Source organism: Chrysoperla carnea, chromosome 4 (assembly GCF_905475395.1).
Source record: "Chrysoperla carnea chromosome 4, inChrCarn1.1, whole genome shotgun sequence".
NCBI lineage: Eukaryota > Metazoa > Arthropoda > Insecta > Neuroptera > Chrysopidae > Chrysoperla > Chrysoperla carnea.
Window position 1 is genome coordinate 25,755,613 of NC_058340.1, and position 27,770 is coordinate 25,783,382.

The 27,770-nt window shown below is 27.8% G+C and overlaps 4 protein-coding genes across 4 annotated transcripts; 3 read left to right on the forward strand and 1 right to left on the reverse strand.

The window, feature by feature from the left end:
• The first annotated feature begins 8,705 nt into the window (after positions 1 to 8,705).
• On the forward strand, positions 8,706 to 9,531 carry LOC123298250 (39S ribosomal protein L53, mitochondrial). The gene is made up of 3 exons (XM_044880205.1): positions 8,706 to 8,957; positions 9,050 to 9,172; positions 9,245 to 9,531. Exons 1-3 carry the CDS (start codon positions 8,812 to 8,814, stop codon positions 9,396 to 9,398), a joined length of 423 nt encoding a protein of 140 aa, XP_044736140.1. The 5' UTR covers positions 8,706 to 8,811; the 3' UTR covers positions 9,399 to 9,531.
• Positions 9,404 to 9,715, forward strand: LOC123298254. Its single transcript, XM_044880208.1, has one exon. It carries the CDS (start codon positions 9,404 to 9,406, stop codon positions 9,599 to 9,601), a length of 198 nt encoding a protein of 65 aa, XP_044736143.1. The 3' UTR covers positions 9,602 to 9,715.
• Positions 9,716 to 11,086: 1,371 nt separating this feature from the next.
• On the reverse strand, positions 11,087 to 11,629 carry LOC123298253 (26S proteasome complex subunit SEM1). The gene is made up of 3 exons (XM_044880207.1): positions 11,451 to 11,629; positions 11,290 to 11,386; positions 11,087 to 11,232 (listed from the first exon to the last, which is right to left on the reverse strand). The coding sequence occupies exons 1-3, from the start codon at positions 11,524 to 11,526 to the stop codon at positions 11,190 to 11,192; spliced, it is 216 nt and encodes a 71-aa protein (XP_044736142.1). The 5' UTR covers positions 11,527 to 11,629; the 3' UTR covers positions 11,087 to 11,189.
• A 1,031-nt stretch (positions 11,630 to 12,660) lies between these two features.
• LOC123298246 lies at positions 12,661 to 26,310 on the forward strand. The gene is made up of 3 exons (XM_044880201.1): positions 12,661 to 12,827; positions 22,888 to 23,166; positions 26,027 to 26,310. The coding sequence occupies exons 1-3, from the start codon at positions 12,764 to 12,766 to the stop codon at positions 26,266 to 26,268; spliced, it is 585 nt and encodes a 194-aa protein (XP_044736136.1). The 5' UTR covers positions 12,661 to 12,763; the 3' UTR covers positions 26,269 to 26,310.
• Positions 26,311 to 27,770: the final 1,460 nt, after the last annotated feature.

Below are 27,770 nucleotides of genomic sequence, written 5' to 3' on the forward strand. Positions count from 1 at the left end.
ATTTATGTTAATATAAAATAATCACGTTTTACCTTATCTCTCACAGTTTTAAATCAGTATAATATAAAATATTATATAATATATCAGGCGACATATTGAAAAAAAATCATGTACGTATACTTGGCATTATTTATAGAAAACTATTCTTCAAATAGCTTAAAATAAACCGTATAAATCAGCGTATATTTCATTAGAATCAGATCTATGTTAAATAAGAAATCAGTGCTAAATTTCGTTTAGTGTCTATTTGGAGAGGCACTAATTGCACTTCAATTTTTATGGATATTAGTGAGATAGGTAGATAGTTCAGATATATTCATTCAGAAGATATAATCGCATAACAATTAGTGAAAATGTTTATGATCCCATTCAAGTCACGTTAACGTGTAGCAAGTATGCCAAAGTCGACGACTCATTAATCAATCAATAATCATAAATTTCTTCTGAATGCATTCATTAAAGCTTGTAAAAAAAGGTCTGTCAATATGCGCCTTTTTCAGAAATTTCAAGAGAAAAAGAGAGCAAAAAAGACAGATAGCTTCTTCCATCTCTTTACATCCTAAAGAACGCAGGAAATATGGGTTTTTAAGGTATATTTTCATGCGGAGGCTTGACGCTGAATTTGTGCTGCCATCTGGGAAAAAAATTAGCAGTGTCACATCGTTTATTCTCAGAATTCATTTTAACATTTACATCTCCAGATATCGACTGTCACTCAGTTTTCAATTTGTTGCTGACACTTGACCTTCGACATAACTTTTTTTTTTCCAGCTAGTTGAATAATTAATCGAAAATAAGAAGTCTCTATTCTACCTAAAAAGAATGGAAGAAGATAAACAGAAAGGAAACCAAACACAGTTCGTAATTTTTAATTGTCGTGTCTAAATACAAAAAGTTTAAAAATCAGACATCGTATCGAATCTTGCTAAATTTTCTTTTTTCATTTTCCTGATTTTAATAAAATTTACGCTGGTCCACCTTAATAAACGCTCAATAAAAATAAATGATGCAATATTATATTTATCATGGGTATTACCCAAATTTTCATATAAAATAACCATCTTCTATACAGTGATTAAAATAAAATAATATAATAGTAAAAATAATAATATTTCTAAGCTTTTTAAAAATTATTTTTATTACAAAAAAATAAAAAAATATGTATAATTGTAAATGATTAAATGTTTGTGAAATAAGTAAACGCTTCCATTTTAAAAAAACAATTTTAAATGGAGAAATAAAAATTTAGATATGTAATAATAAATTAAATACTAAACATTTTTTGGGTAATTGTAAAGAAAAAAAAAAAATTTTTATTCACAAAATATGTCTTAAAATTAATTGTATCATATAACGTACAATATTGCAAGGTTTTTTGTTTTTTTCAAATGATAAAAATATATTTAAACAAAAATATTTAAAAAATAGTAAGTAAATAAAAATAAAAAAATAAAAAAACAATGAATTTTATCAATACATTTGTGTTCAGTTTCATATAATAACACAAAATTATATGAACAAAACAATCGTCATTTTTAAAAAAAATATGAGAGAGCATACTTTGCTCTCTTTAAAAATATGTTGCTCTCCTATTAATATATAAATAACATTAATAATAATAATAATACATAAGATGTATTGTTCCAAAATTTGATTAATGATCTCATTTATTAACTATTTTTCTTGGTATAAATTAATTATATTTTTTAATTAAAAAATGTTATTTACAATAGATTACATAAGTGTGGCGTCCTAAACGACTCTATGAAAATAAAACCTGAATAACATTGCGTCATAATTGTGTTTGTTCTTGTCTGTCGTATAGTGTCCTTGTCGCACATATTGTTGTAATATGGGGTTGATATGTTATTATGTGGGAAAAAATGATATTGAATCACAAACGAGGATATAAAGTGAACATAAATATTTGCTGACATTAGCTATGACTGCATTTGTTTTTTGAAGCTTAGACGTTTACGAAGAGCGCTTTGTGTTTATTATGACGCTGATTGTTCTAACAAATCGTGCTTACATTTGTAAATGCAATGTAAGCCAAAACGAACAAAAATTAAGCATCTGCGTCAAAGCATGTTTAAAGCGTTAAAACGACTACAGCCTATGATAGAGATAGTAAACATCATTTATAATTCATCCACAAATTACTTCAAATCATAAAGAACTAAGCGCTTTGATTATATAAGAAATTCTGAAATTATTTTTTTTGGTGATGCAGACAATTATGTAGTCTATATAAAAATATTATTTAAATTAAAATTTTAATAATAATTGTTAATTTGTATACTAAATTATATTAATTACTATTTGTGATTTTAATTTTGATGTGATTTTACATTATTTAATAAGTGTTATTAATTTCTTTCTCATTTATAATTTTAAATTTCGATCAAATTAATTTATTTAATTGTGTACCTAACTTTTTTATGTATAGTTTATTTTTTGTAAACTTTTTATTAACTTTTTTTTATATTATGCAAAATAAAACTAAAAGCTAATGTTATGTAATTGCTAATTATAAATATTAAAAATAAAAAAATAAAGCATAAGTTATTCAGTGCCTGAGTATACATTAAAGAAAAAAAATTAGATTTTTGAGCACAACCATTTCATTAGATATTAAACAAGAAATCATATAGACTGATGTTTCATCTTAATTGTGTAATTCCCATTTATTGTAATTTTTATTATTTTTTTATAGAAAATTAATTTTTTTAACAAATAATGTTAAATAATTAAACATAAAATGGATGATATTTTAGCAATTAAATACTGTAATTTATTTATATATTAAATTTTGATACATGTATTCTTAAGATTTTTACACAAATTTTGTTCAAACTCTTACAAGCATCGTTTAAAGGAGGGTCTGTATTGTGAAATGCTAAATCTTCAAATTAAGATTTCATTAATTTCTTCGAAGATATGCTGTACGTCCCCATGCTCGACGATATAATCAATCTTACTCAAATACCTAAAAATTTAAGAAGACTTTAAACACGAAATTAACAAGATCTTTATCAAGATATATTTCGATATGGCAATCACTCTAAATAGCGATTTGTTACAAAAATAGTCGATTTGTGGAATGTTAAACTTCTAGACATGCTATCACAGCCTCAATGTTACCATTGTTACTAATGTTTGCGGATGTTGCCATAAGCATCATAGTTCGAAAGTGGATTTAATTTAAGTTAAAGAAAACGCAGAGTAACCAATACAGGTGCAATTAGAATTGTTGAAATATAACCCTGGTGGAAAAAATATTTGCAAAAAGAATCTTAGGAAACTCTGAAAAAGTCTTAGAAACTTTAAAAAAGTATTAAGAACTCTGAATAACTCTGAATTAGACTAGTCCGAAAACGTTGAGAAATTCAAAGTTCCTAAGACTTTTTCAGAATTTCTTATTCTTTCTTCAAATATTTTTTCCACCTAATTTCACAAAATATTTATATTTTTTATAAATTACAATATTTACTAAAGCATAAATTTATATTTTTCGATAAATTTCAGTATTTAATTGCTGAACAATTAATGTTCATTGTTTTAGAAAAAATAAAAATTTGTAATAGAGCTCAAATCATTATGTAAAAATTCCAAAACAAAACTTATAAGAAAAAAAAAGAAAATCATGTAGAAATGCAGGGCGCTAATAAGTGATTATAGTTTTGGCTTATTAGTTAATTTAAATGTAAAAAAAACAGAGATAATTACTGAAAAAAATTTGTGATCTCAGAGATTAAAAACTGAGAACTTAGATTATAACAAAAGAAAAAAAAACAAGTTGTTATGTAGCTTGCATTTTTAGTCATTTTTATATTCATTATTATCGGAAAATATGATATTTAGGAAATACAAGTTAAATTTTATGTGATTATTTTTTATAAAGATTATAAAAATAGGCAATCGTGCTTTGGAGAATAATTGGAGACAAAGATTTTTAGAATTTTTCCTACTAGATAACTGTTATTGTTTGTTTTTGTAATGAGAGATAAGACATTGAAAAGAAATTCAAGAAACTGATGATTTCATTAATTTCAACGTTTTATTTTGATATAGTTCACAAAATTTAAATTAATTTACAATAAAATGGATATTTTAATAAATTTGTATAAAAGTAATTGTACACTGCACAGTTAGTAGTTCTCTGAGAATATATCTGCCCAAAATAAATAGCGAAGAGGTCTAGTTGAGTTCCTTCCGCTATGCCCTTGCTTATTTACTAGCTCTTATAGCTTAGCCTTAGCAGGAACAATTAGTCCAAATTTAGAGTAAGATCGTGATTAGAACGGATTCCAGCTAAATAGTCAACTCTAACCAAATTTTTCATTGCAGTGTATATATCTATTTTACTTAAAAGATTGTAATGTATTTTTTTGAATTATAAATTTGTGTCTTGAATTTGTAAAACTTCTGATTTTTTATGGGAGGTATTATTTGATAAATTCAAATTAAAATTGATCTAAATTCAAAAGCATTGTAATATGTTCCTATTCGCGCTGTGAGTATTGCCTTGGATGTTCATCGTTTTTACGTTCAAGTTGTACTAACCTTGACTATCTGAAAGTTAAAACACAACAAACTTTTAACTTAAACAACCAAATTTAACTTAATTCGACGACTCACGTTCCGATGGATCTGTATAGTTGATACGATCAGGTCCAGCATTTGGTAAAATACGGAGCATCTTGCTATGAGAATGACAGGCTGAGGTGAAAGAGGCATTTGAGACGACTCTTCTCGCGTTACCGAGTTCGCTGATCCGTTCCTTTTTACACTAGAGTGGCCCGGTACCCAGATCAGTCTAATTGTATGATTCAGTGCCAGATGGTTCAGTTGCTCGAAAAATTTATAAACTATCCTCGATTATCCTCGAATGGTCGATCATTACTGCAAATCTCCACAGCCTCATTGAAGAGTGAGAGTGCTCGTAATAATAAAATGCGGCGGTGCCGCTTACATTTCTCACATCATGTTTAGGAACATATTATTGTATTCTTAAGAGTACATTATAAGCCTGAGTAAATTTCCTGTATTAAAAAGTTTTCTTCAAAATGTCTATTTTTTGATAAGAAGGATGTCTAAACGGAACGTATAGATAAAATAACAGTTTATTTTATATAATGATATTATATAATTAAATAAAATTTTAAAGAAAAACCATCGTAATAAATTATTATTATAAGAAAATGCATGATTAACATGCGTTCAAATTAAGGTATTAAATTAAATTTTTTGGATAACACGTCTGCACTGATTGTGTCATATTTTGTTTTTTTTTTTTAAATAATCAACAGGCAATAATTTTTACACGAATTAAGCATTTTTTTTTAAATTATTGTTGTATGTTTCAATTTATTAATTCTTTCTCTTAGAGATAAAAATCTTACCCTGTTTATTGGATTTAAAATTATGCGGTCTTTCAAATTCCTAAATTTAAAGAAATTGTATGGGAATATAAATACTTTTTTTGAGTTTGAAGTGTGCTCTAAAAAGAATGTTATCGTAACGAAATGATTTTTTTGGAAACTCAAAATTAAAACTAACTTATAATAATATATTTTAAATGTTTGTCTCGCTTCGAATAATATACATATATTTATTTGTCTTCCGCTTTATGGCGTATTGTTGTATAATGGAGGTATTGGAAAACTAAAATTTTTATTTAATGGTTCCTTACTTATTGTTCCTTTAATTATAAAAAATTTTTCTGTAACTTTTATGTAAAAAAAAAACAAAGAAATAGTAGAATTATTTTAAAAAAATATTTATTTATTTTTTAATAATGTTAAAATAATATGGAAATAGTCTTTCGAGAACCATTTGCTCAGAAATTTTTAGTGTATAAAATCCAATTTCCATTGACAACAGTCTTTTTAAATGTTTCTCACAATTTTTGTGTCTTAGAACAAAAATTTGGTTTTGATATTTTGGTTATGATATATCAATTTCAGAAAATTTCGTTAATGTCATTCGGACCTGCTAGAGAAAAACAGAAATCTGGTACACAAGCCTTTATTTTTTTTCTCAACTATTGAGAGTAGGTCAATATTTAAACCTGCTCAATTTAAGGATTTCTTCCACATTGAGGAAGTTAATGCCTAAACTCCGGAAGAAAATCTTCAATCATACCCCATTTCGTTAACTTCATTAAATTTACAACAGGAAAATTGAAGCTTTGTGAATAAAAGCCTTCTTTCTTATCAACCCTCTAGTTCCTCCATGTTTAAATTTCTTTTGGGGTTTTGGATTTACTTATAAGTCGCGAGAGTTAGTTTCTTGATTAAATTCTGGTAGACGTTCTCTTTTCTGCTACTTGTGGCGAAAGGGGTTAGATCCTGTAAAACAAAAATATCAAGCAGTGGAAGTAATCTGGAATCAGAATGGAAAAAGATTGACAATGATGAAAAAAAGCTGGAAAGTGAAAAGAAGCCCAAGAAGAAAGTCAGTCTGAAAGAGAAAAGCTAAGTTTACACGGTAAATAATGAAATTTTGGTCTATCATAAATAGAATATCAAAATTAATATTGAATCGATATCAAGTAGAATGCACTTTAGAATTTAACCACAAATTAATTTAAATAAATTTAAATGTGTGAGAACACATTTTTTCACTCCGATTATTCTTGTTGTAATTGTGGTATAACTTTTAATTTTAAGAATAAAAAATTAATTTAACGGCTTTCCGCACATTTTCAAATTTCCTTTCATAGTTTAGTACACCTTTTTTTATGGACATAATTTTTTACTTAGTTATATATGGCTTTTATTATTATTTATTTAACTTTTAAAATTTAAAATATAAAACAGCTGTGATTCAAAAATGGGTTTTCAAAGTACAATCAATGTGTTTATAATTTCTTTATTTGTTCATTGCATTTGTTCAATATTAGAATTAATTAATTTAGTAATTAATTAACTAGTTTCACAAATAATTTGTAACAATTTTTTAAATAGTTAAAAAATATTACATCTTATTCAGTTTGATTTGTATGACAAAAAAAGTATATTTAAATAAACCTGCACTTTTGTAATATGTGAAAAACAATATTTAATTTTCATAAATAAGCTTCATTTTAGTCGGTAATAAAGTAATAATCAGTTGCTTAATTTGTCGTGCTTATGATATTAATAATAATTAATAAAAATAAACATCAATTATTTTGTAATATACAAATCTAAAATAAAAATCATCAAAAATTTATTAAAATTTTTATTTCTTTTGTGTCCTGAATTTTTATCAAATAAAATATGGAAACCATGTAGAATTTTCCTTAATCTCTCAGTCATTTATCTCATTTACACAGTCCTTGTAGAAAATTTCAGCATGTGGCTAAAAACAGGCTAGAGAAATAATATATAGTTATTACTTAACAACAGTAATTTCCTTTCGTTTTATTGTGTATATAGGCAATTTTATTACAGTTATGATATAAAAATTACATAGCGAACAAAATTATATCTTAATAACCAAATCGTTGTGGTACATTTTTAGACCGTGGGTCAACAATTACCGTGGGTCTAGTTTTCATAAATTAACAGCTTGATAAGCTTTAAAATGAAAAAAAATAAATAAGTAAATCATGAAATTTGATTAAAAAAAAGGAACACCACGCGGATCCAGAGAAAAACTTGCTCAAGAAATAATCAACTTTTATATTTTACCCTGATGGTTCCAGTAAAATTTATCAAACTTTCCCCTGATTTATTATAAATTAAAGGCAGGCCGAAGTTCCGTGATCATAAACTTAACGTTGAAAGGTCATAATTTTTGGATACATAATTTATACCTTTAAATCAACAAAATTTTGTTTAGGTTTTAAATTTTAATAGAGTAATTAGGACATAAAAGTAACGCAAATCAAGTTTATATACATCTATCTTATTACCTTATATATTGAGTTTTATTAGTTTTATCAATTTTCCCTTTTGAAAAAATCGAAAAAAATCACAAACGATTCTTTGTTTCGAAATTTGATAAAACTCATTATATAGGGTAATTTTGACCCAACAAAAACAATAATGGGGTTCATTTGACGATTGTCCGAATATTTTCTATGTTATCGCTCGAAATCCTATATAAAGTCTTATATTTTGGAGAGATTTTTGACAATATCTCGAAAACTACTCATTTTCTTGTCAAATGAATTGGGTTTTTTCATTTTTAGGATCTACTCTACATAATCCAAAACTAGGCCGAAAAGACTTTTGAATTTCTAGGATATTACTTTAAATATGCCGATAAAATCTCACAAATCGGAGAAGAAAGTATTATTAAAATCGATAAAAATCATAAAAGTTTGCAATTTGAATAAAAATAAAGTTTCCAATTTAAATAAAACCAGAAAACATAAAAATATCCATTGTTGGGTAGTTTTAATATATTTCTTAGATTTCTCTTATTTCCGTCATAATTACAAGTAAATCATATTCTCTAATAATTCTCGGTTTGAGGCCTTCTTCTACACTCCTATAAATATTAATTAATTTACCGATAGGTATTTTCGTTATCGAAAATATAACGATAGTAAAAAAACATTAGTCAAAACAATTTTTTACTGCAAACAACTAATTAAATTACTTTTTCGGGTATGTTACAAATAAAATAATATTTTTGTAAATTAAAACACATTTTTCTAATTTCTTTATATTTTATTCTTTTATTTAAAAAAAAAATGCATGTGTCTATAACCTAAAAATTTTCCTTAGTTTTTGTTTAGCTTACATAACCCCTATATCCTATCCAGACATATTCAAGTTAATTTTCACATGAAAATATAAAGAAAACTGATCGAATATGGCGATCCCTTATAGTGGAACATTTACGAGATCAGGTGGTCTTGTTAGTGCATTAGGGAAGCAAATTAAATTAATCAATTTAAAGCCAGTGAAAAAAGTAGATATTAGTTTTGATCCTTTTCATGCAAATGCGACTGCAGTAAGGTTTGTATTCGATGTATATTTTAATTATAAATGTTATTTTTAGCATTTAAATTATTTATTTTTACTGAAAAAAAAAAAAATCTTTCGTTCAGGGATTTATTATTTTACATTTCTGGACCAAAAGTTATAAGAACCAACCCAAATTGTCGAATCAAAACCAACATTGTTACTGATCGAAGTGAACCATTTATTAAACTCGACTTAACCACGAATGGGTAAGTCGATACAAATCTAATTAATTACAATTAAAAACATTCGTATTTAATTAAGAAAATTTATATTCACAGAATTATAAACCTGAAAGCGGGTAATTTAACAACGTTAGAATTGTTGCAACTTTTTAATAAGCACGTTAGTTCGTTAGTCAAACCAGAAGAAGAAACAGAAAACGTAGTTCGAACAAAATCATCTAAGCCAAGCAAACAAACAAAAAGAAAGTAAAAAAAATGGTGTCGAAAAATTCACCGAATGCAAAGAATTATAAGTTAAAAATGATTGAACAAATGTATGGACAATTACCAGCATTTACGGATGTTTTCACCGAAGAAACATTCTATATTACAGTTGTTTGTTTTGTGTTAGGGACCTTTGTTATGGCATTCATTTTATCTAGATTTATAACTATTCGCCCTGTTGCTGATTAATTGATTATCAAATTTTTCCCATAATTATTAATAATATGTATTCTATGTTTTAAGTTATGTAAACGTATTGTTTTAAAACTTTGTATTTATGTTGTTTGCAAATTATATTTATGTACTGTCGTAAACAATGTTTATTTCCTTACTTTTCCCAGCTCCTTACACCTCTTTATTTAGTAAAAAGTACGGCAGATGGCCGTGGAAATAATCTTCTTTTTAGTCAGCCAATATTTTGACTGTGGTGTTTTTACTGGAATTGTAATTATCGAGTAGTTTTAACCAGAGTTATTAAATACCGAATTATTCTTGACGGATTTCCCTTATTTATTTTCAATTTTCATGTCTAGTATGTCTGTTATTATCCAGTCAAATTAGTCCATAAAATATAAGTAAGATTACAAAAATTTCCATAGAGCTAAAAATTAGTATGAATGTTCAGAATACATTTATAAATGAATTGTGAAAAGTCCCCATCAATCCCCCTTGTGCAAAAAATTTTATTGAGGAGGGAAGTTTGCAAAAATAGGCTTTTTGCGTTTTTCAGCAAAACGATGAGTTTCACAGCAAAAATAGTTCAGACAAAAATTATAGATAATCCGATTCTCTACCAAAAGTGTCTCTACACCTTTTTTCATAAGTATTGCCATTTTCGTGATATTGAACAATATCAAAGAACTGAACAAATTATTTTTTTCGTAATACATTTTTGAACCGTTATACGAGTAAAAATATGAGGACTTATTTTTGATGAACCAGCTTCTTCTTCCTGGCGCTGTCTTTTCACAGCATCAATGCTACTCTTTCGAGTATAAAATTTTTTCGACACTGCACATGAATTTTTACAGATGTCTGGTCTTTCAGGTACTCCGAAAATTCACCACCTCTTACAATACTTACGACTAACAGTATTTTATGGAATATGAGACCTTTGAAACGAGGCAGATATAAGAGCATCACCAGTCACGCTGACAATTGAATGGAAGACAGATGTTACTCAGGCCATGCTACTAAATAAAAATAAGGACGGAGTTCTTGACGTTGATTTATATTCTAAAAATTTTAAAATTTGTATGTATAAGATATAGGGACTCATATTTTTACTCGTATGACGGTTCAAAAATGTATATAAACGTGCATATTACGAATAAAATCATTTTTTCAATTCTTTGAGCCGCTATATCACGAAAATGGCAGCCGATTATAAATCACAGAAGTATGCATGAATAATTATTCATTCATCAATGATAAGTTTGTCGCGAAATTAAAAACTATCCCGGTCCCTCAAAATTAAAATTTTCGTAGACGCAAAAGTAATTAGTTACAACCTTGACAACAATCTCTTCCAGCCATTCTGAAACACTACTGTCAAATAACCCTGACTATAGCCTCCAGACCTACAAGATTATGATCGAGACGAGTTCGATAACCTTTGATTAAACCTGTTATGAAAAAATCTTAAGACAAAGGCTTTTGAAAATAAAATCACAATTTTCTTATGAAATTGTTTTATTGAAATGAATGAATGATACTTGTTTTGGTTTAATGAAATGACATGAATAAATAATTAGTACAAAAAATTATCAAAAATGATTCATTTTCCACCGGCTATAAGCTTTTGTTTTTCTAGCTGTGCCCTGCAAAAAAAAATAAAGCTTACTAATTGTCATGATAGAAATTTTATTTAAACTCACCTTAATTGCTTATTAAAATCATCTTCAATATTATCATCTTCCCAATTATCCTCCCAGACACTTATATCTTCCTCGTCTTTGTCTTTACCAGTCCAATCTACATAAAAAAAAACATCAATGATTTGCTAAAAATTGGTTATTTTAAAACTGAAAAATATTACCTTCAACTGGAAATTCTTCAAATTCATCGTCTTCTTCTAATAAACCTAAGTCAATTTTTGCTTTATTATCACTCATTTTCTAAAATTTTCCTAACAACCACTTCACGAGTTTCAATAATGCTTTGTGAGCAAATGTATTCTGGAAAATGATCAAAATATTTCTTATTGTCTGTCTAGCGTTTTCTTGTCATGAAATGTTTATTATCTATGGTGATTTAAAAAAATATATTATCTTTGGTTTTTTTATTTCAAATATTTTCGAAAAATATATTTTCAAATTGAATTGACTAATGTAAATATTACAATAAAATGGAATTTATTTCAAAAATCAAACAATCAACTGTTATTCGTAAACTTATTAAATTGTAATCTATAAATTTATAATAATTATTTAAAATTTCATTTTAAAAACAGCGCTCTTAACACTATTTTCATATAACTATAGATTGTATTATTTAGATTTGTTTCGAAAATTTAAAAGTTTCTATTTTATGTAATTAAAATTAATAACTAAAAAAATCTTTAAGGAAATGGGAAATAATTTATTTAAGCATCTTTCAAATGATTTTAGTATTAAGAAATACTCCAACATCGAAGTTTGATCATTGTTAGTATAACTTGTTTTTTCTTATTTGCCCTACAGCAAATTTTACAGCTAGTATGCAAAGTGGGTTGCATATATTAATAGTAATTAATAACTTAAAGCAGCAACAATATTATTGTATCAATTAATTAATCAATTAATTAATTTATCAATTATTAATTTAACTGTAAATTAAATAAATTATAATTCTTTAATAATTGTTTCAATTGATTAAAAAAAGTTTCGTGGATATAGAAACATTTAAAGTGTATTGTCACAATTGTAGGCTGTATAAAAACGATAATAAAAGAAAAATCGACATTTGAAATAATTATAACCGTTTTTCCAACCATTGATCCAACAACTAATGTTGACGTAAAAGTCACGAGTCGTTGTAGTGGGGGTAAACTATGACGTAATACGTCGGTCGAATACGAGGTAAAATAGAACGACGCCGGTTTAGACAAAGTTTCTAAATTATCTAGTAAAACCTCTTTTCAATAATGTTTAATTATCAGTAAAATAAAATTACATAATTTCAAAAATATTTGAATTTGAATTTTTTTTTTATGTGTATTCAAAGATAAGTGTAAATAAAAATAAATGAAACAGTCGTGGCCTTATATTTTGTGAAAAAGGCTGTGTAATTGTTAATGTTTCTGGCAGATTGAAATATTACTGAAAGATATTTATAAAAAAAGAAATAAATTATTTTAAAAATAAATTGAAAATGGAAAAAAGTGCTTTTTTGTGTATTTGTGTTTCATATATATTAGTCCTTTTTATTATTCCAGGTAAGAATAGAAAAAGCTTTTTTTATGTTATATATTATAGAAGCCTTTATAGTGTGTTATTATATTTAACCGATCAATACGGGTAGTTTTGTATATACAATTACTGTTTTTGACTGCAGTATAAATATATATCGAATTATTATTACCTATATATACAAAATTTCGATTTAATTTTTTTATAAAATTTAATTCAATTTTTCTCAGAAATTTCAAGCAAAAAAAAATTATTAAAAATTTTTAAAAATTTTTTTCACGTTAAATTCTTTGACATTAGGGAATTAAAATTGAAATTGATTTATTAATTTAATTGTTACGTAATACTAATTAATTAATTTAAGCTTATGTATACCGCATACTTCGTACTATAATTGGTTTTTAATTATTAGTTTATACAATACAAGAATAAAAACCTTGAATTTGTATATTGATACGATTAATTTTTTTTACATTATATTTTGATCCAATAATAAAAAAAAAATAGACAAAAAAATTAATACTTTATAATAATTTGTTAATATAGGTTGTTCATAAATACAGGCAAAATAATTTAGAAAGAACTCTCAAATTATTATAATAAGAAAATTTAAATAAACGCAAATGAATTTTTTTTGTGATTTAGCCTTCATGAACAGGCCAAAATATCATTGTTTTTGGTTGTATAAATTAATTAAACGTTTATTAGGATCGATTAAACAAGAGCAGTAAGACGGATCTGGATGCGATTTTTTGCATTAGATTCATGAGGGCGTCTGCAAACTCTGTAAACTGCAAGTAAATATCGCTGGAAGTGAGTCTAATTTTGTTACTCGGGGGTTTCTGAAGCTGATGCTAAACTTTAATATCACAACGAAAATGGTCCCTGAGATACCTGGTACCTCTAGTCTATACATTCAGTCTTTTGAAATTTTACGGGAATATGTAACATATTTCATCGAAACTCGTTACTCGGGGGTTTTTGAGGCCGATGAACACGAATATTACCACGAGAATGGCATCTCGAGGTACCTGAGACGAAAAGGGGATGTCCATTAAAACTCCAAGAGACGAGGTGTATACAGTCCGTCCAGGTACCTTGGGGAAATTTTCAGTTACATTTTTATTCCCGAGTAACAAAATTAGACCCCGAGTAATAAAATTAGACTTATTTCCATCGATATTTAGTTTCCAATATTTCAATTTCTTCTCCATCACTTTTGTTCGCAGACTTTATGGACTCTGAGTTTATGAATTCTCACTCCTCACAAATCGAATGTAGAAATGCGCATCTCGATTCGCCTTAGGCCGTAGAGGTTAAATAATAAAAAAAAACATATATAAAAATAATTTTTTAAATTTTTACAGTTCGCCAATCACTCGGGTACATTTTTTATTAATAAAAGCAAAAAACTTGAATGAATTTTTTTCGTTCCGTTTTGCTAAACACCCGGTATTATATTGATTAAAATAAGAACTTGATTGTTATCGAAATCACGTGTCAGATTACAAGATAGCCATTATATAGTTTTCAGTAAGTTTTTATAACGGAATCTGGCTTAGAATTTCGATCAAATATTTGTTCACCTACTTTACTTCCGGTACTTATACGATGAAATTCAGAAGTAGGTCATATGGTTAGATAATGTGTAATAATCGATAAAGAAAATTGAAACAATTTTCAAAAGGTAATTCTGAAAAGTATTATCGATTTTCAATATAAACTTTATTATAAATTGCTCTTAATGAAAAAATTGATTTCGATAAAATTAAATTTTTATGATTGTTATTTAAAAAAATATTAACTAATATATTATTCTTGTCTCGAAATTTTGAATTTAATAATTTTGAAAGTTTGACTGGAATTTAAATGAAAATTCTTTAAATAATGTTTTTTCATTAAACTTTTTATACCTTAGGTAAATGTATATCAAGGATTTGATATGAAATACATATCAAGGTATATTAAATTTAGTCCCAAGTTTGTAATACTTAGAAATATTGATGATGCGAACAAAATTTTGGTATAGGTGTTCATGAATTCACCTATTTAGCCCATTTCCGTTTGCCCGTCCGTCTGTATGTCTGTCTGGAAACACGATAACTCAAAAACGAAAAGAGATCTCAAATTAAAATTTTTATAGTATGCTCAGGACGTAATATGTGAGTTATGGGTTTAAATCAAATATATAGGTCAAATAGATCTTGCTTCATTTCACCTGCTAAACTGCTAAGATCTGCCACAAATTATGGTTCTCAAGATATTAGCTTCAGAGGACAAAAATTTGAAATCGAAAGACAATACATTCAAATAAATTGTACTTTCGTAATTTTTGGGTTAAAACTACTTTAATGAAAGATTTTCTTGATCCCCTATCCCAAGGTATGATCTGCCCTGGCGCATTTAATTCCAAGAAGAGTGATTTTTCATTTTTATGGCTCTTCAGCATAGCAATACTCTAGCAAGACTCAAAAGTCGCTCTTCCCGAAGCTAAGTCTAGCTAAGAAAAATATACTTCCGGCAAGGGGATTAAGAAAAATACTATACTACCCACTGCCAGAATGCTGTGGCGGATGTAATATAAAGTATCAACTTCGTATCGGCCTCTATATCTCATACACCATGAAATTTATGACGTAAACGTAAAAAAATGCTCGAAAAATACCGAAAAATCGTCAAAAATCCAAGTTTTTTATGTTTTTTTTTTTAGAAAGTACCGTAAGGTAATGCTTTTTTTTTTTTTTTTTTTTTTTTTGCATAAACAGAATCTGTGATAAATTTTCTTCATGAAGAAAACTTTTTTGAAGCTCATTTTCATCGATTAATTTTTGTACCATTAACTTTATTGTGAGTTCTTCCATAAGGTACTATATGTTAAAAAATCTCCGCAAGAGGCCCCAAAATTGTGTTTATTGTGATCAAGAGACTTTGAAGTATCATTTACCCCAAAAAAGTACTTTCACCGTACTTGCTTAAACAGCCGAACCAATTTAAAGCATACTTAGATAATACTTGATCGGAATTTTGAAAATTAACATCATTGTTATATTTTTTAATCTTTTAGACAGAAAATTGATACGTTTTAATGAATCCCAATAAAAGCAGCTTAAAATATAAATTCCATTTAAAATAACAAAGTATAGCAGCGGTACCATTTGGGGTAATTAATCCATTTAGAAAGTACATTTTAATAAGTTCGTTCTTTTTAGCTCGGTGTATTTAATATCAATATCCTTATCTCACTAACATTAAGCGCAATCCTTCATATGTTAAAAAGAACAATAACTATTTATTGTTAAATTATACAAAATAAACAAAAACAACTTAAAAATAACGCCATTGTTGTTTTATGATGAAAAATATGCATAAAAAGTACCTCAAAAGAGTAGAAAAACATTTTCCTTTATATTGTCATTAATTATTATTCATGTTATGTTTTAATTAATGTAAAATACTTGTTTTGCATACAAAGTTGAACACACACAAAAAAAATGAGATAATAAATTGATAATACATGTTTGTGGAAGTTCGACTCTAATAATAGGATACTTTACTACAATTAATAATTCAAATAACAAGTCAAAACAAACAATTGACTGAGTTAATTGTTGGAATGGTCTGTGTAGAAAGTGTTGAATACCAGTGCTTTATTTTTTATAAATTAGAAGAGTTTAAAAATCAACACAATAAAGAAAGTATTGTAATAAGCTACCTGTAAAGCAACTCCTTATCTTTTATTATAGTTTTGGAGAAAATGGACACCAAAGTTTTGTCCTAATTTGCGCCCTCACGGATAAACAGTCATGTTTACAAAAAAAAATGTTTCAAACAAAAGTTATTTATTTTTTTATAAGGAACATTTTTATATTTAAACGCACCATCAGCCAGTTCGATAGCCTAGCCAAGAACCTGCTTTTCTGTTTGAAGTATCTACTCACGACTCAAAGACGAAGTCAAAGAATGCGAGTTTACAGGAATACCTATACTTATTTTTAGTTCAAATTTACGTGGAGGCGAAAAATTGACATTTTCGATTTTTTCGGAATAGCTCCGGATTGGGATCACTTGCTGGGCTCAAACTTTGCAGGATGGCTGTTCAGAGTTCAATCTAATAAATTATCAAACAAGTAGACAGTTTTCAGCATCACCACTTAGTGACAGTTTTTCAAACCTCCCCCCATTTCACGTAGAAATTCGTGGACCCTTACAGGATGACTTGGGAAATTACTTACTATCATATTTAAGACCCAACAGACCGTAACTATAAATTTTGACCCAAGGAAAAGAGGAGCAACCTTGCAAAGAGATAACAGTTGATCTACTATTTCTCTTTACCTAAATTTTATCTTTATAGAATATTTCCAAAATTTGCTTGATAATGTAAAACCTTTTAAAGCTTGGTGACTTTTGGAAAAACAGTTCTGCGGGCGGTGATGCTTAATCACAATTTTACACATTTAATGATTTTACTTTAAAATAAAACTTGTGAATCCGCGGGTACAACAAGCTATAGTATTGTTATAATTTCTTGTTTAAAAAACACCTCTTTTAATAATAAACACAATGTTTTATTATATTATTGATGTTGTCATTAAATTGTAGGTATTATATTATTCAGAACAATTACATTCAAGGCTACAAAGACAATTGTTCAGTTGGAACGCAGAATTAGTTGATGCTAAGTGTAATAAACCAACCCTTATAAAAAAAAACATCACCTTTAAATAAATGTTCTTTAAAAAAAAACCCATTTAGGTACTTCTTAGATCATATAATGTAAAGGTTTGGTTTTATAAGACGACGTTTCTTTGGTTGCCACCTCTTAGAGCAAACAGATATACTTACGACAGTATATCTCGATATTCGATAAATCATTAATGCAACTTAAATTAAATTACAAGAGCAGAAATGAATTTAATAAATTTACTTACTAACATTCCTTGACAAGGAAGGCACGTCATGATTTTATTAATTATTCTAAAAATTTATTTTGAGACGTAGCAGTTTTCTTTAAAAGTACCAACTGTTATGTATCTAATTGAATAATAATAACGATCCCGCTTGTACCCCATTTCGGAGAAGAGTGTGAGATGCTGGCCCGGATATAGAAATTTGCCGCCCCTGAGTAGTATCAGAAAATTGACGCCTCCTCATCGTCAATTTTTTGAAATACGAAAATATAACAAAATGTCGCGGATAGGTTTAAAAATGGGTTACTTAACCCCTTTATAGGAGTAAACGTTGTTTACTCGTTACCTAACGTTCTGACTCTGGCTGCTTGGTAAATAAAGCTCCGGGCAATTCATTTCGCAGAAAAGCGTCGGATATATTCATGCCCATACCTTCCCTTTCCTGCACATTTGCGGATATTTTCAAAGTGAACTCAGAACAAGATATTTAACTTCCATACATCTTAAACCAAGCATTTGATAACTGTGATGAATTTTTTTTGTCTGTTTACTACTTAAAATTTTTTACTTATAGTTCATATGTTGTATTTTTTATGGTGCCCTCCACTGGCCAATTGGCTGGCGACGCCCTTAGCTCCCACTTCTACAACTTAATATACCAAAACTAAAAACACTAGAATTAGCACTTCTATAAATAGGTATTACAGTCCTTTTAACTATAGGATAAAGAAAATCGAGATTAAAAATGTCCAAATTATCAGAATAGGTAATAGTAAAAATTTTATATCAAGACAATGACGTTTTGAGGTCATTTCAAATGTCTACAATGTCTTTGATAACATTTTGCCGCATATATAAAATATTACATAACAATTATTATATAATTCAAATTAATTCATAAAAAATAAATAAATATATTCTAAAATGAATATTACTTTTTTTTAAATTTCATTTATTGACTGCACGCAGGTGAACTAGGTCACGCAATAATACCATACATTCAACTTCGAATATATCGAATATATTTTCCTATACCTTTCTAGGATATATTTCACTCTATAGGTATAAGTCTATATAATAATAAACCTACATATTGTTCAAATATATTGCTAGTTATTATATATCTTAATAATGTTTTGTAAAATCGATAACTTATTGTTTTTTTTTTTTTTCTTTCTTTCTGCTATTTCCTATTAATAATGAGTAATTTATGCTATGCTAATAATTAAAAATATTTGTACTGGCATATATGACAAAAAATAAATTATTTAAAAAAATCAAAAAACCCGACTGAGTTAAATGCAAACTGAAAAGAAAAAGACAAATGCAGAGACCCATTTAAATCTACACCGGATCGAATTTTCACTTAAAGTCGCTATGTAAACTGCTGGACCTCTTTTCTTTTCAGTTTATATTTAACTCAGTCGGGTTTTATGATTTTTTAAATAATTTTTTTTATTTAACCCTTTTTGGTAAATTTTCAAATATCTATTCAACGATACCTTCTTACCATAGTTTGTCGACTCATTTTCAGCCTATGTATGTATGTTTGGTCCTTTGAGGCGTTCTAGAGACCAAACACGTGAATCGATTTTAATGATTATTACGTTAATCGATTTGTCTATTTAATAGCTATTCAATGACACCCCACTTGACATGGTTCGCCGAAATTTATTTTTTTTGAATTTTAATTACTGCTATATCTTCAATAGTACTCGCTTGATTAAGACAAATGGATTGGCGTCAGAATCATCAAAATCAGACGACGCGTTTGGATTCTAGTGTTCCACATAAGAACACACTTACATTTTAACAACATGGCGTCTGTTGGTCGCCATATTGAATTTTCATTACTGCCATATCTTCAGTAGCACTCGCAAGGTTAATACAAATCGATTGACGACAGAATCATCAAAATCAGTCCACGCGTTTGTTATCTAGTGTGCCATAGACCAAACGCGTTACCTTTCGGAGAAAATACCACTTAAAAATATGTCATTTAATAGAAATAGAAAATACGCTTAAAGTTTCTCGATAATATTAGATCAAAGTCATGGACATGGAATGTCCTATATTGCCCTTGACAACTTTTGTATGTTTGTCCTATTTTTTTCAATTTAGAAAACGAATTTCCGATTAACCTGCCTACTCTACTATTAATTGTCTATAATGTAATTACTACTTCTTGTAGAACTAACTTGAAAAGTTTAAAGGGCATAGATGACTGTACACAAATTAATAATCTACCCCAAAAACTTTCCAACACAAACAAATAGAAAGTTTATAATAGTTTCGTATAATGTGCTTTTAAACAGGAAATTCGAAATCATAATTACTGAAGCACTTATAAATAATTAAATACCTTTTTTTTTTCCACAAAGTCATTATAATTAATGATCTACTCGAATGATTTTCAACAAATTGTTGTCTCTAATGAAGTTTCTTAATTAAATATATAGTTTAGATATTAAATACATAATTAGTTAATTAATTAAAGGTGTGTGTAAAATATACCAACTATAATTAATGAAGTGAAAATTAGACGAATGCAAAAATGTTCAATATATTCCTTCCTCTTCTTCTGGCGTAACAGATTAATGTGAAGTTTTATCACTGACGCGATATCCTTTTAAGTTTGCGGAATATATATATAAGGAAGGGATAGAGAATAAAAGGAGTCGAATTGAAAGTTTAGCTGTTAGATAGATAAACAGTAAAGAAACGTAAAAAAACTTGGTTTATGAAGCTTTATAAGCACAGAAGTATTTCTTTATAAAAAATTGATGAAAATTACTAAAATATTGAAAGATGAAAGGAAACAAGTGAAAACAAACAATTGACTGAGCTAATTGTTAAAATATCATGTATGTACCATTGTATAGTGTTGATTACGAAACCATTTCTTTTTTTTTCGTCAAGTAAATAAAGAAAGATAAACAAACAAACACATACATAATATATGTATAAGTTTTAAACAATAGGTACCTGTATATACATACATACTATATAATTTGCGCCCTTTTCTAAGCTAATTTACGCCCTCACAGGTAAACAGTGATGTTTACGAAAAAATGTTTTAAACAAAAGTTGTTTATTTTTTATAAGGAACATTTTTTACATTAAATGTTTGTTCTATCTCTAACGGTTATATTGCTCATTAACGAACACGACCTCACTTTTTACGACCTGAGCACGCTATAAAAATGATATCACTTTTTGTTTTTGAGTTATCGTGTTGACAGGTGTAGAGGCCGAAAATGAACTAATTAGGTGATTTATGAACACCTATACAACAATTTTGTTCGTAACATCAACATTTTTAAGCGTTACAAACTTGAGACTAAACTTAATATACTTTGATATATTTCATATATACATGGTATAAAAAGGAATTAAGATAAACCTATCTATCAAATTCCTGGACGGAAGTTGATATGAAAAGTGGGCGATTTCACTCTCATTTAATATGAGCATATATTCTGAAAGAATAAAATGTTTAATTCGTGTATTAAATCAAAATTATCGAGTAAGTCAAGAACAAAAATGAATAGATAAAAAAAAATAATAATTTTATATGTAGAATTTTATTTAGTACATGGGGTGGGAAACGTTTACTCATTCCATATTTGTGGTATTAAAAAATAATAAATTTACTTACTACCTTGTAAAATATGTAAATAGTTTAATATGTTAACTAGGGCAGTGGTTATGAACGGTTGAACCTATGACAATGTTCTTTACCTGTGGGTGCTTATATCGTTTAGTAACTTACTTTTTGAAGCATATTTGATATTTATATATTACATTAGTGGTAATATGTGTACGTAAATATTGTCTAATTTTAAAGGTTGTTTATTAGGGGAGGCCGAGGAAGATTTTCTATAGGATACAGGGAGTTCACGTTTTCTATCGCATTTTTTATTGAATAAGCAGACGAAGTACTCAATGAAAAGTTGTCACTAGGCTTTGCTAAAACGTAACTGCAAGTTTTACCTAAGCGGTCCAAAGAACATACCAAAAGGGCAGCTTTACATCGCCTTTCAACCACCAATGGTATTACTTTTCAAAAATTTTGAAAGTTTTTCGAATTATTTTCTAGAAAACTATTTTTTTCGTTTTATTTAAAATTTGTCCATTAGGCTCACAGTTGAAGCTACCTTCAAAATTCAAATCAAAATTTTAACATTTCTAAAAACCATGTAAATTTTTCAAGCATCATATCTCAAAAATTATTAGACATACGGAGCTGTGGATTGACTTTAATTGTTCAAATTTAATATACTTGATACTTAAAATGGAAAAAGTAGGGCACAATATTTTTTTTGCAAAACGTAGTTTCATATTCCTCTAAGGGTTTCAAATAACATACCAAAAAAGCAGCTTCACATCGCGTTTTGAGATTTTAACAAAAGTTTTAGTTATTTTAGAAAAAACTTTTTAGTTTTAAATTTACCTCTATCCATTACCAGTTATAAAAAAGAGGTTGGGTGAGCCACTTCCGTTCGGAAACGATCATACAGCTGAATCAAAGTTTAGAAACCATTATTTCAAAGAATACCATTCCTAGGCTCGCCTAAACACTATCTACGTTTCTAACAAAAGATTAAAAAAGTTTTTTTTGAAATTTTTCTTAATCTTTACGGTCCAAAGATGGATTATTGATCAATTTTGCATTTACAATTGACCAATTTTGCTTGTTCATAATCTTGAAATCACTTTTTAGCTTTAAAAATTAAAAATAAAACTATTTTGTTTCTACCATCTATAGTTTTAAGCTTTACAAGGTATAAAAAAAGTGTACAAGGCATAACAAATACTGATATGATAGGCAACGATTCTTACATAAGTAATGTAGCAGTGGCATATAACATAATAAAACTAAATTTCCATTAAATAATAATATACTTTTGTATAAATAAATAAATAATTTTTTTATGAATCATAAACGTTATAATCATTGTTTAAATGATGTCAATCAATACATTGTTGTGCCCCAATTTAATCAAAACAAAAATTTTAATCACAACAAAAGTGATGATTGATTAGTAATTACAATCAAAATGTATAATATAATATTGATTTTAAAAATAGCAATACATGATATTACATAATAACATGAATCTCTTGATACATAATGTAATTACATGTAATCATTTTTTTTATTTTTTGTACACAGGTGAAGCAAATCATCATAGTTACAATGGAGACAACAATTTAATGCAACAACAAGGACATCATGCACGACACGAACATCATTCTGGCGGCCTAACACATAGCAGTAATAGTTTACATAATAATGGAATTGTTTGTTATACATGTAATAGTGCATTCGATCCACGATGTGGTGATCCATTTGATCCATATTCGTTAGGAACTGTTAATTGTTCAATGCGTCCATCACCTGAACATTTAAAGAAAATACCACCAACATTATGCCGAAAAACAGTGCAAAAAGGTATATAGAAATTAATTTGATATTAAGTTCTATTAATACTCCTTCAAAAACAATTTTTGGGAATGCCCATAGAGACCTTGAACCTCATTCCGTCTACATATCTATTCTTAAACCTTTCTTCTTTTTGGTATTCTTGTAGATTATTGGATTAAGTGTGGGTTATATACGAACCTGTCATAAATTCATCATTTTCTCATACCAATCCGATCCTTCTATTTTTTTTTTTTTGATAACACAGGCAAATTTGAGCCGATTTTATTGGATTTTTTTTTAAACCCACTAATTTTGGATTATTTTTATCAGTTGTGATGTCTTTTTTTTGCTAGTTATCATTTACGTGCTTAATTCCGGGACCAAAACTCCTCATTCTTCAAACCAATTAATAACCTAGGTTAATTTTGATCACAAATTTGAAAAGTTAATTCTGACCCAAATTTAGTAGGGTTACATACTTGGTTTATCAAAATTGAATAACATTTGGATGTGATAGAGCAAAATTAAATTTTTTGGATTCTGATGACGTCATGAAGTTAATAAATTCGATTTTTTTGATAATACAGGCAAATTTGATCCAATCTAATTGGAATTTTTTTTGAAAGTCGCTAATTTTGGGCCATTCTTTTCATCTGTGATGACAGTTTTTCGCTAGTTATCACTTATGTGCTGAATTCCGAAACCAGGATTCCACATTCTGGAAACCTATTAGAACTAGGTTAATTTTGATAGCAAATTTGAAAAGTATGACCCAAATTTAGTGGGATTACTTACTTGGTTTATCAAAATTGTATAAAATTTGGATGTGATAGAGCAAAATTAATTTTTTTGGATTCTGATGACGTCATGAAGTTAAAAAAATACATTTTTTTTATAACACAGGCAAATTTAATACGATCTTATTGAAATTTTTTTTGAAACGCACTAATTTTTGGTCATTCTTTTAAGCTGTGAAGTCAATTTTTCGCTAGCTATCACTTATGTGCTGAATTCCGGAATGAGAATCAAATTTGAAAAGTATGACGAAAATTTAGTAGAATAAATTTAAAAAGTATATCAATTAAATGTACAGACTCTTTGAGGTAAAATGATACGATTATGGCGACTCTTCCCATTTTGCCTTTACTCTTATCAGTATACGAATTTTCATCAAAATCGTTATAGCCGATCCCGATATATATAAGGCGCAACCTAAATACTTGCCACCCGCGCTATGTACCCTCGCTACGGCCCTGGTCATCGTAGTATCGCTGTGTAATTTCATATCGGTCGAAGTGAGTTCATGACCTTTAAAGTATAAAAGAAATATCAGTTTTGAAATAGCTTTTACTAAAAGATATTAGATGTGGACGTTTTGTTAATTACTGTAATTGAAATCAATAAGTAGTTTACACTTATAATTTAATCTAATAGTAATGATAGCGCCATCGGGTAGCCAGACATACTGGCGTTACTATAAATTCAGAATTAGAGATATAAAAACTCTGGCCAAATATAAAAATCATTTCTAGCACATAAAAATAAAAGTCAGTAGTTATATTTATAATTCTGAATTACTATTTTTGTTTTAAATGTTAAAAAAGAAACATTAATGTTACTATGTCAATTCAAATATTGATCAAAAATATTATACATATAAACTTATGTATATTTATGTATATAATTCTAATTTGGTTTACATTCGTACAACAATTTCGAGAAATAAGTAAGACACAACAAACGAGAAAAATCGATATAAACAATATGTTACATTGTTACTGTATGAAGACTATATGAGAATGTTATAATTGGTATCACTGCTTTAAATTGAAAATTTGATCACGCATAAAATAGTGATCTAATTTATTTTCTACAACTGATTAGTTCCCAAACATTATATTGTTGTAATTCTGTTTTTGAGGTCACGAATTATATACAGCGTTTAATATCTTTTCATTTCATTCTCGATTTTTTGAACAAATCCTTGCGTTTATTAACGCTAATTTTTGTGTTATTTTGTTTCCGGAACATGCAATTTCCTTCTTCCCTTAAAATTTCCAACCTCTAACAAATCGTATAACAGTAAGGAGGAGGAAAAAACGATGTACCATCTTCTCTGTCACTGTCCAACTCTTGCCACGAGGAAGTGGACTCACTTGAGCCAGCCTTTCTTTGAAGACTTTTCCGACCTGAAGTCTGTTGACGTCAAAGCACTGATGGTGTTCTTAAACAGCTCCAAATGGTTCATGGAGTAGTGGCCGCGGATGAGCCAACCCTTTTCCGGTATCACAACGGACTCTAAGGTCTAAGTGTGTCCTACCTACTGTGATAACTGGTTATGCATTTCTAGCCGATGTTGTTACATACTTTCTGCTTAGTGCTTCATATTAGGAAATTCGCTAAGGCTGTCAATTCATTACCTTCTATATATTGCAGTGGAAGGAAATTAATTTCTTATTAATTAATAGAAGTAATTCCTCTAATCCTTTCGAGAAAGTATGGCAACAAATTTCTTCATTTTATAGGTACATTTTCCATCAATGATTTCAACTTCATTCAAGATATTTCTTGCATCTTTGACTTTTTTCTCCAGGCATCTCTTCCAACTGTTTTTAGGCCTCCTATACTTTCTGATACCTTGAGAATTTCAAAGCCTAGCGATTAAATCCTCTTTCAGATTTGCGAAATTCGAATACAGGAATCTTATTAATTATTCTCTAAAGATTTTAATTGGAGATTGTTTGTTTTCTTCTATATTTACTAATCTGTTAAACATGTGTAAGTGTTAAGATAGAGAACTTAATCTTGAAACCGAATTCTTTTTCTTCACATCTTAATAGCTTTAATTTAACCAAATATTAATATTTCATGAAAAATTTGTTTTCAGTCTATGGAAAAATACGCATAATCCGAGGCTGTGGATATTTAACAGACGAGGAACGTGACGATAAAGCATGTGCAAGAAGATCCGGTACACATGATGTTCAAGTTTACTATTGCTCATGCACAGGATCATTATGTAATCAATCATCTGTATTACAATCACAATTAAATATGATCACATTAATTGGTATATTTTTAACAATCTATTACACGAGCACTAAACAATTACAATGTATATTACTATGAATGTTTACCATATAAAAATATCATCATTTCGTAGTAAAAAAAATTATAAAAAATTGACATTAAATTTAAAAAAAAAAAAAAAACAATTGTCCATTAATTTTAAAAAAAGAAACAAGAGATTACAGATTACTAAACAAAACAAAAAAATTGAAGAACATAAACTCTAAATAATTATTTTTATGATGTCAATGCTTCTTCAAAAAAAAATATATATATATATATTATATAAATATTATATTTTAACAAAAAAAATCATTCAATAAGAAATTTTTAAAGAAAGATATTTATTTATAAAAAGAAAAACAAAGATATTGTGACCTAAATTTATAAAAAAAAATTTCTTTTAAGTTTTATCTAACAGAAAAATATTTTGATGCAAATATTTTAGATGAAACATAACCTATATTACAGTATTGGGACTTTTAAGAGTGACAAAAATACCATAACCTATTTTCCTGCATTTCATAACCTTATATTATGTCCTGTAATCACTATAAAAGGATCTATGTAAATAAATGACGCTTTGTATTCAAGCCTGAATAAATAATTTAAGAATCGCTTCTTTTTCTCCGATCACAATATACTGTTCATATTTAACAGCTTTGGAAAGTGACCTGCGTTACTTCTTGTTGTGATTCTTGATCTGGCAATCATTGAAACACAGTGAAATGTGATACGCGGACAACTTTGATATTCAGAAAATAGAATGGGCTTTATTTCTGTGAAATATCTTCCCAATTACGCCATCTAGAGGTAGTCATCATAATTGTAATGACTTAAACTGTTTTTTTAACCATAAATTTCTGAAAAGCGTAGAAACTGTTCCACTATAAAAATAGTTAATAGAATTGTTTTTGTCGCTGAATATACATTACCAAAATACAGCGTGTCAAGTTTCTATCGATTACGGATGATTAATAAGTTGTGAAATCGCATCAATTTTTTGGAATTGAAATGGTATTTTTGACCAATGAGTACCTCACCTGAGTTTAATCAAATGATATCTATTACATTTAAAACGAGCGTTAATTTGTTTCCCATGTAAATAAAAATTTCTAGTAATTCTAATCAGCTCAATTACTCATTATAATCTTATCTCTTTTGTTTTATCATTTTTTACAAATTGTTGAAAGCGTAATAAATTTTTCATAGGACAATTTACGAAAATTGTCCCAATACTGTTAAATAACTTTTAACTTAGTCCAAATTATTGAAACGAATTTGAGATCGTCGATAATGTATTGCTTGTTTAGTAGAACAAACCAAAATGAGGTTAAAAATATTTTTAACCTATTTTTATCAATTCCTGAGTCACCACTTGGCTTTATTTCGTTCAAAAACGAATTTAATCCATTCCATAAACATCCAGTTCAAGCAACATTTCTATAATTTCGACGTAGCTAAGGACGGAGCCATTCAGGAGTGTAATACAATCGTACACAGTTCTCCTCCATCTTGTTTATCTGACAGATTTTACCATAGAATATTGTACATAGAGAACA

Excerpts from the sequence above, each read along its gene's own strand:
- LOC123298254 (XM_044880208.1), top strand. The coding sequence starts at position 9,404 with ATGGTGTCGAAAAATTCACCGAATGCAAAGAATTATAAGTTAAAAATG.
- LOC123298253 (XM_044880207.1), bottom strand. The coding sequence starts at position 11,526 with ATGAGTGATAATAAAGCAAAAATTGACTTAGGTTTATTAGAAGAAGAC. Across the intron at positions 11,387-11,450 it reads TGAAGAATTTCCAGTTGAAG|ATTGGACTGGTAAAGACAAA; the intron begins GTAATATTTTTC and ends TTTTTTATGTAG. Across the intron at positions 11,233-11,289 it reads GATTTTAATAAGCAATTAAG|GGCACAGCTAGAAAAACAAA; the intron begins GTGAGTTTAAAT and ends TTTTTTTTGCAG.
- LOC123298250 (XM_044880205.1), top strand. The coding sequence starts at position 8,812 with ATGGCGATCCCTTATAGTGGAACATTTACGAGATCAGGTGGTCTTGTT. Across the intron at positions 8,958-9,049 it reads GCAAATGCGACTGCAGTAAG|GGATTTATTATTTTACATTT; the intron begins GTTTGTATTCGA and ends TCTTTCGTTCAG. Across the intron at positions 9,173-9,244 it reads CTCGACTTAACCACGAATGG|AATTATAAACCTGAAAGCGG; the intron begins GTAAGTCGATAC and ends TTATATTCACAG.
- LOC123298246 (XM_044880201.1), top strand. The coding sequence starts at position 12,764 with ATGGAAAAAAGTGCTTTTTTGTGTATTTGTGTTTCATATATATTAGTC. Across the intron at positions 12,828-22,887 it reads AGTCCTTTTTATTATTCCAG|GTGAAGCAAATCATCATAGT; the intron begins GTAAGAATAGAA and ends TTTTGTACACAG. Across the intron at positions 23,167-26,026 it reads CCGAAAAACAGTGCAAAAAG|TCTATGGAAAAATACGCATA; the intron begins GTATATAGAAAT and ends ATTTGTTTTCAG.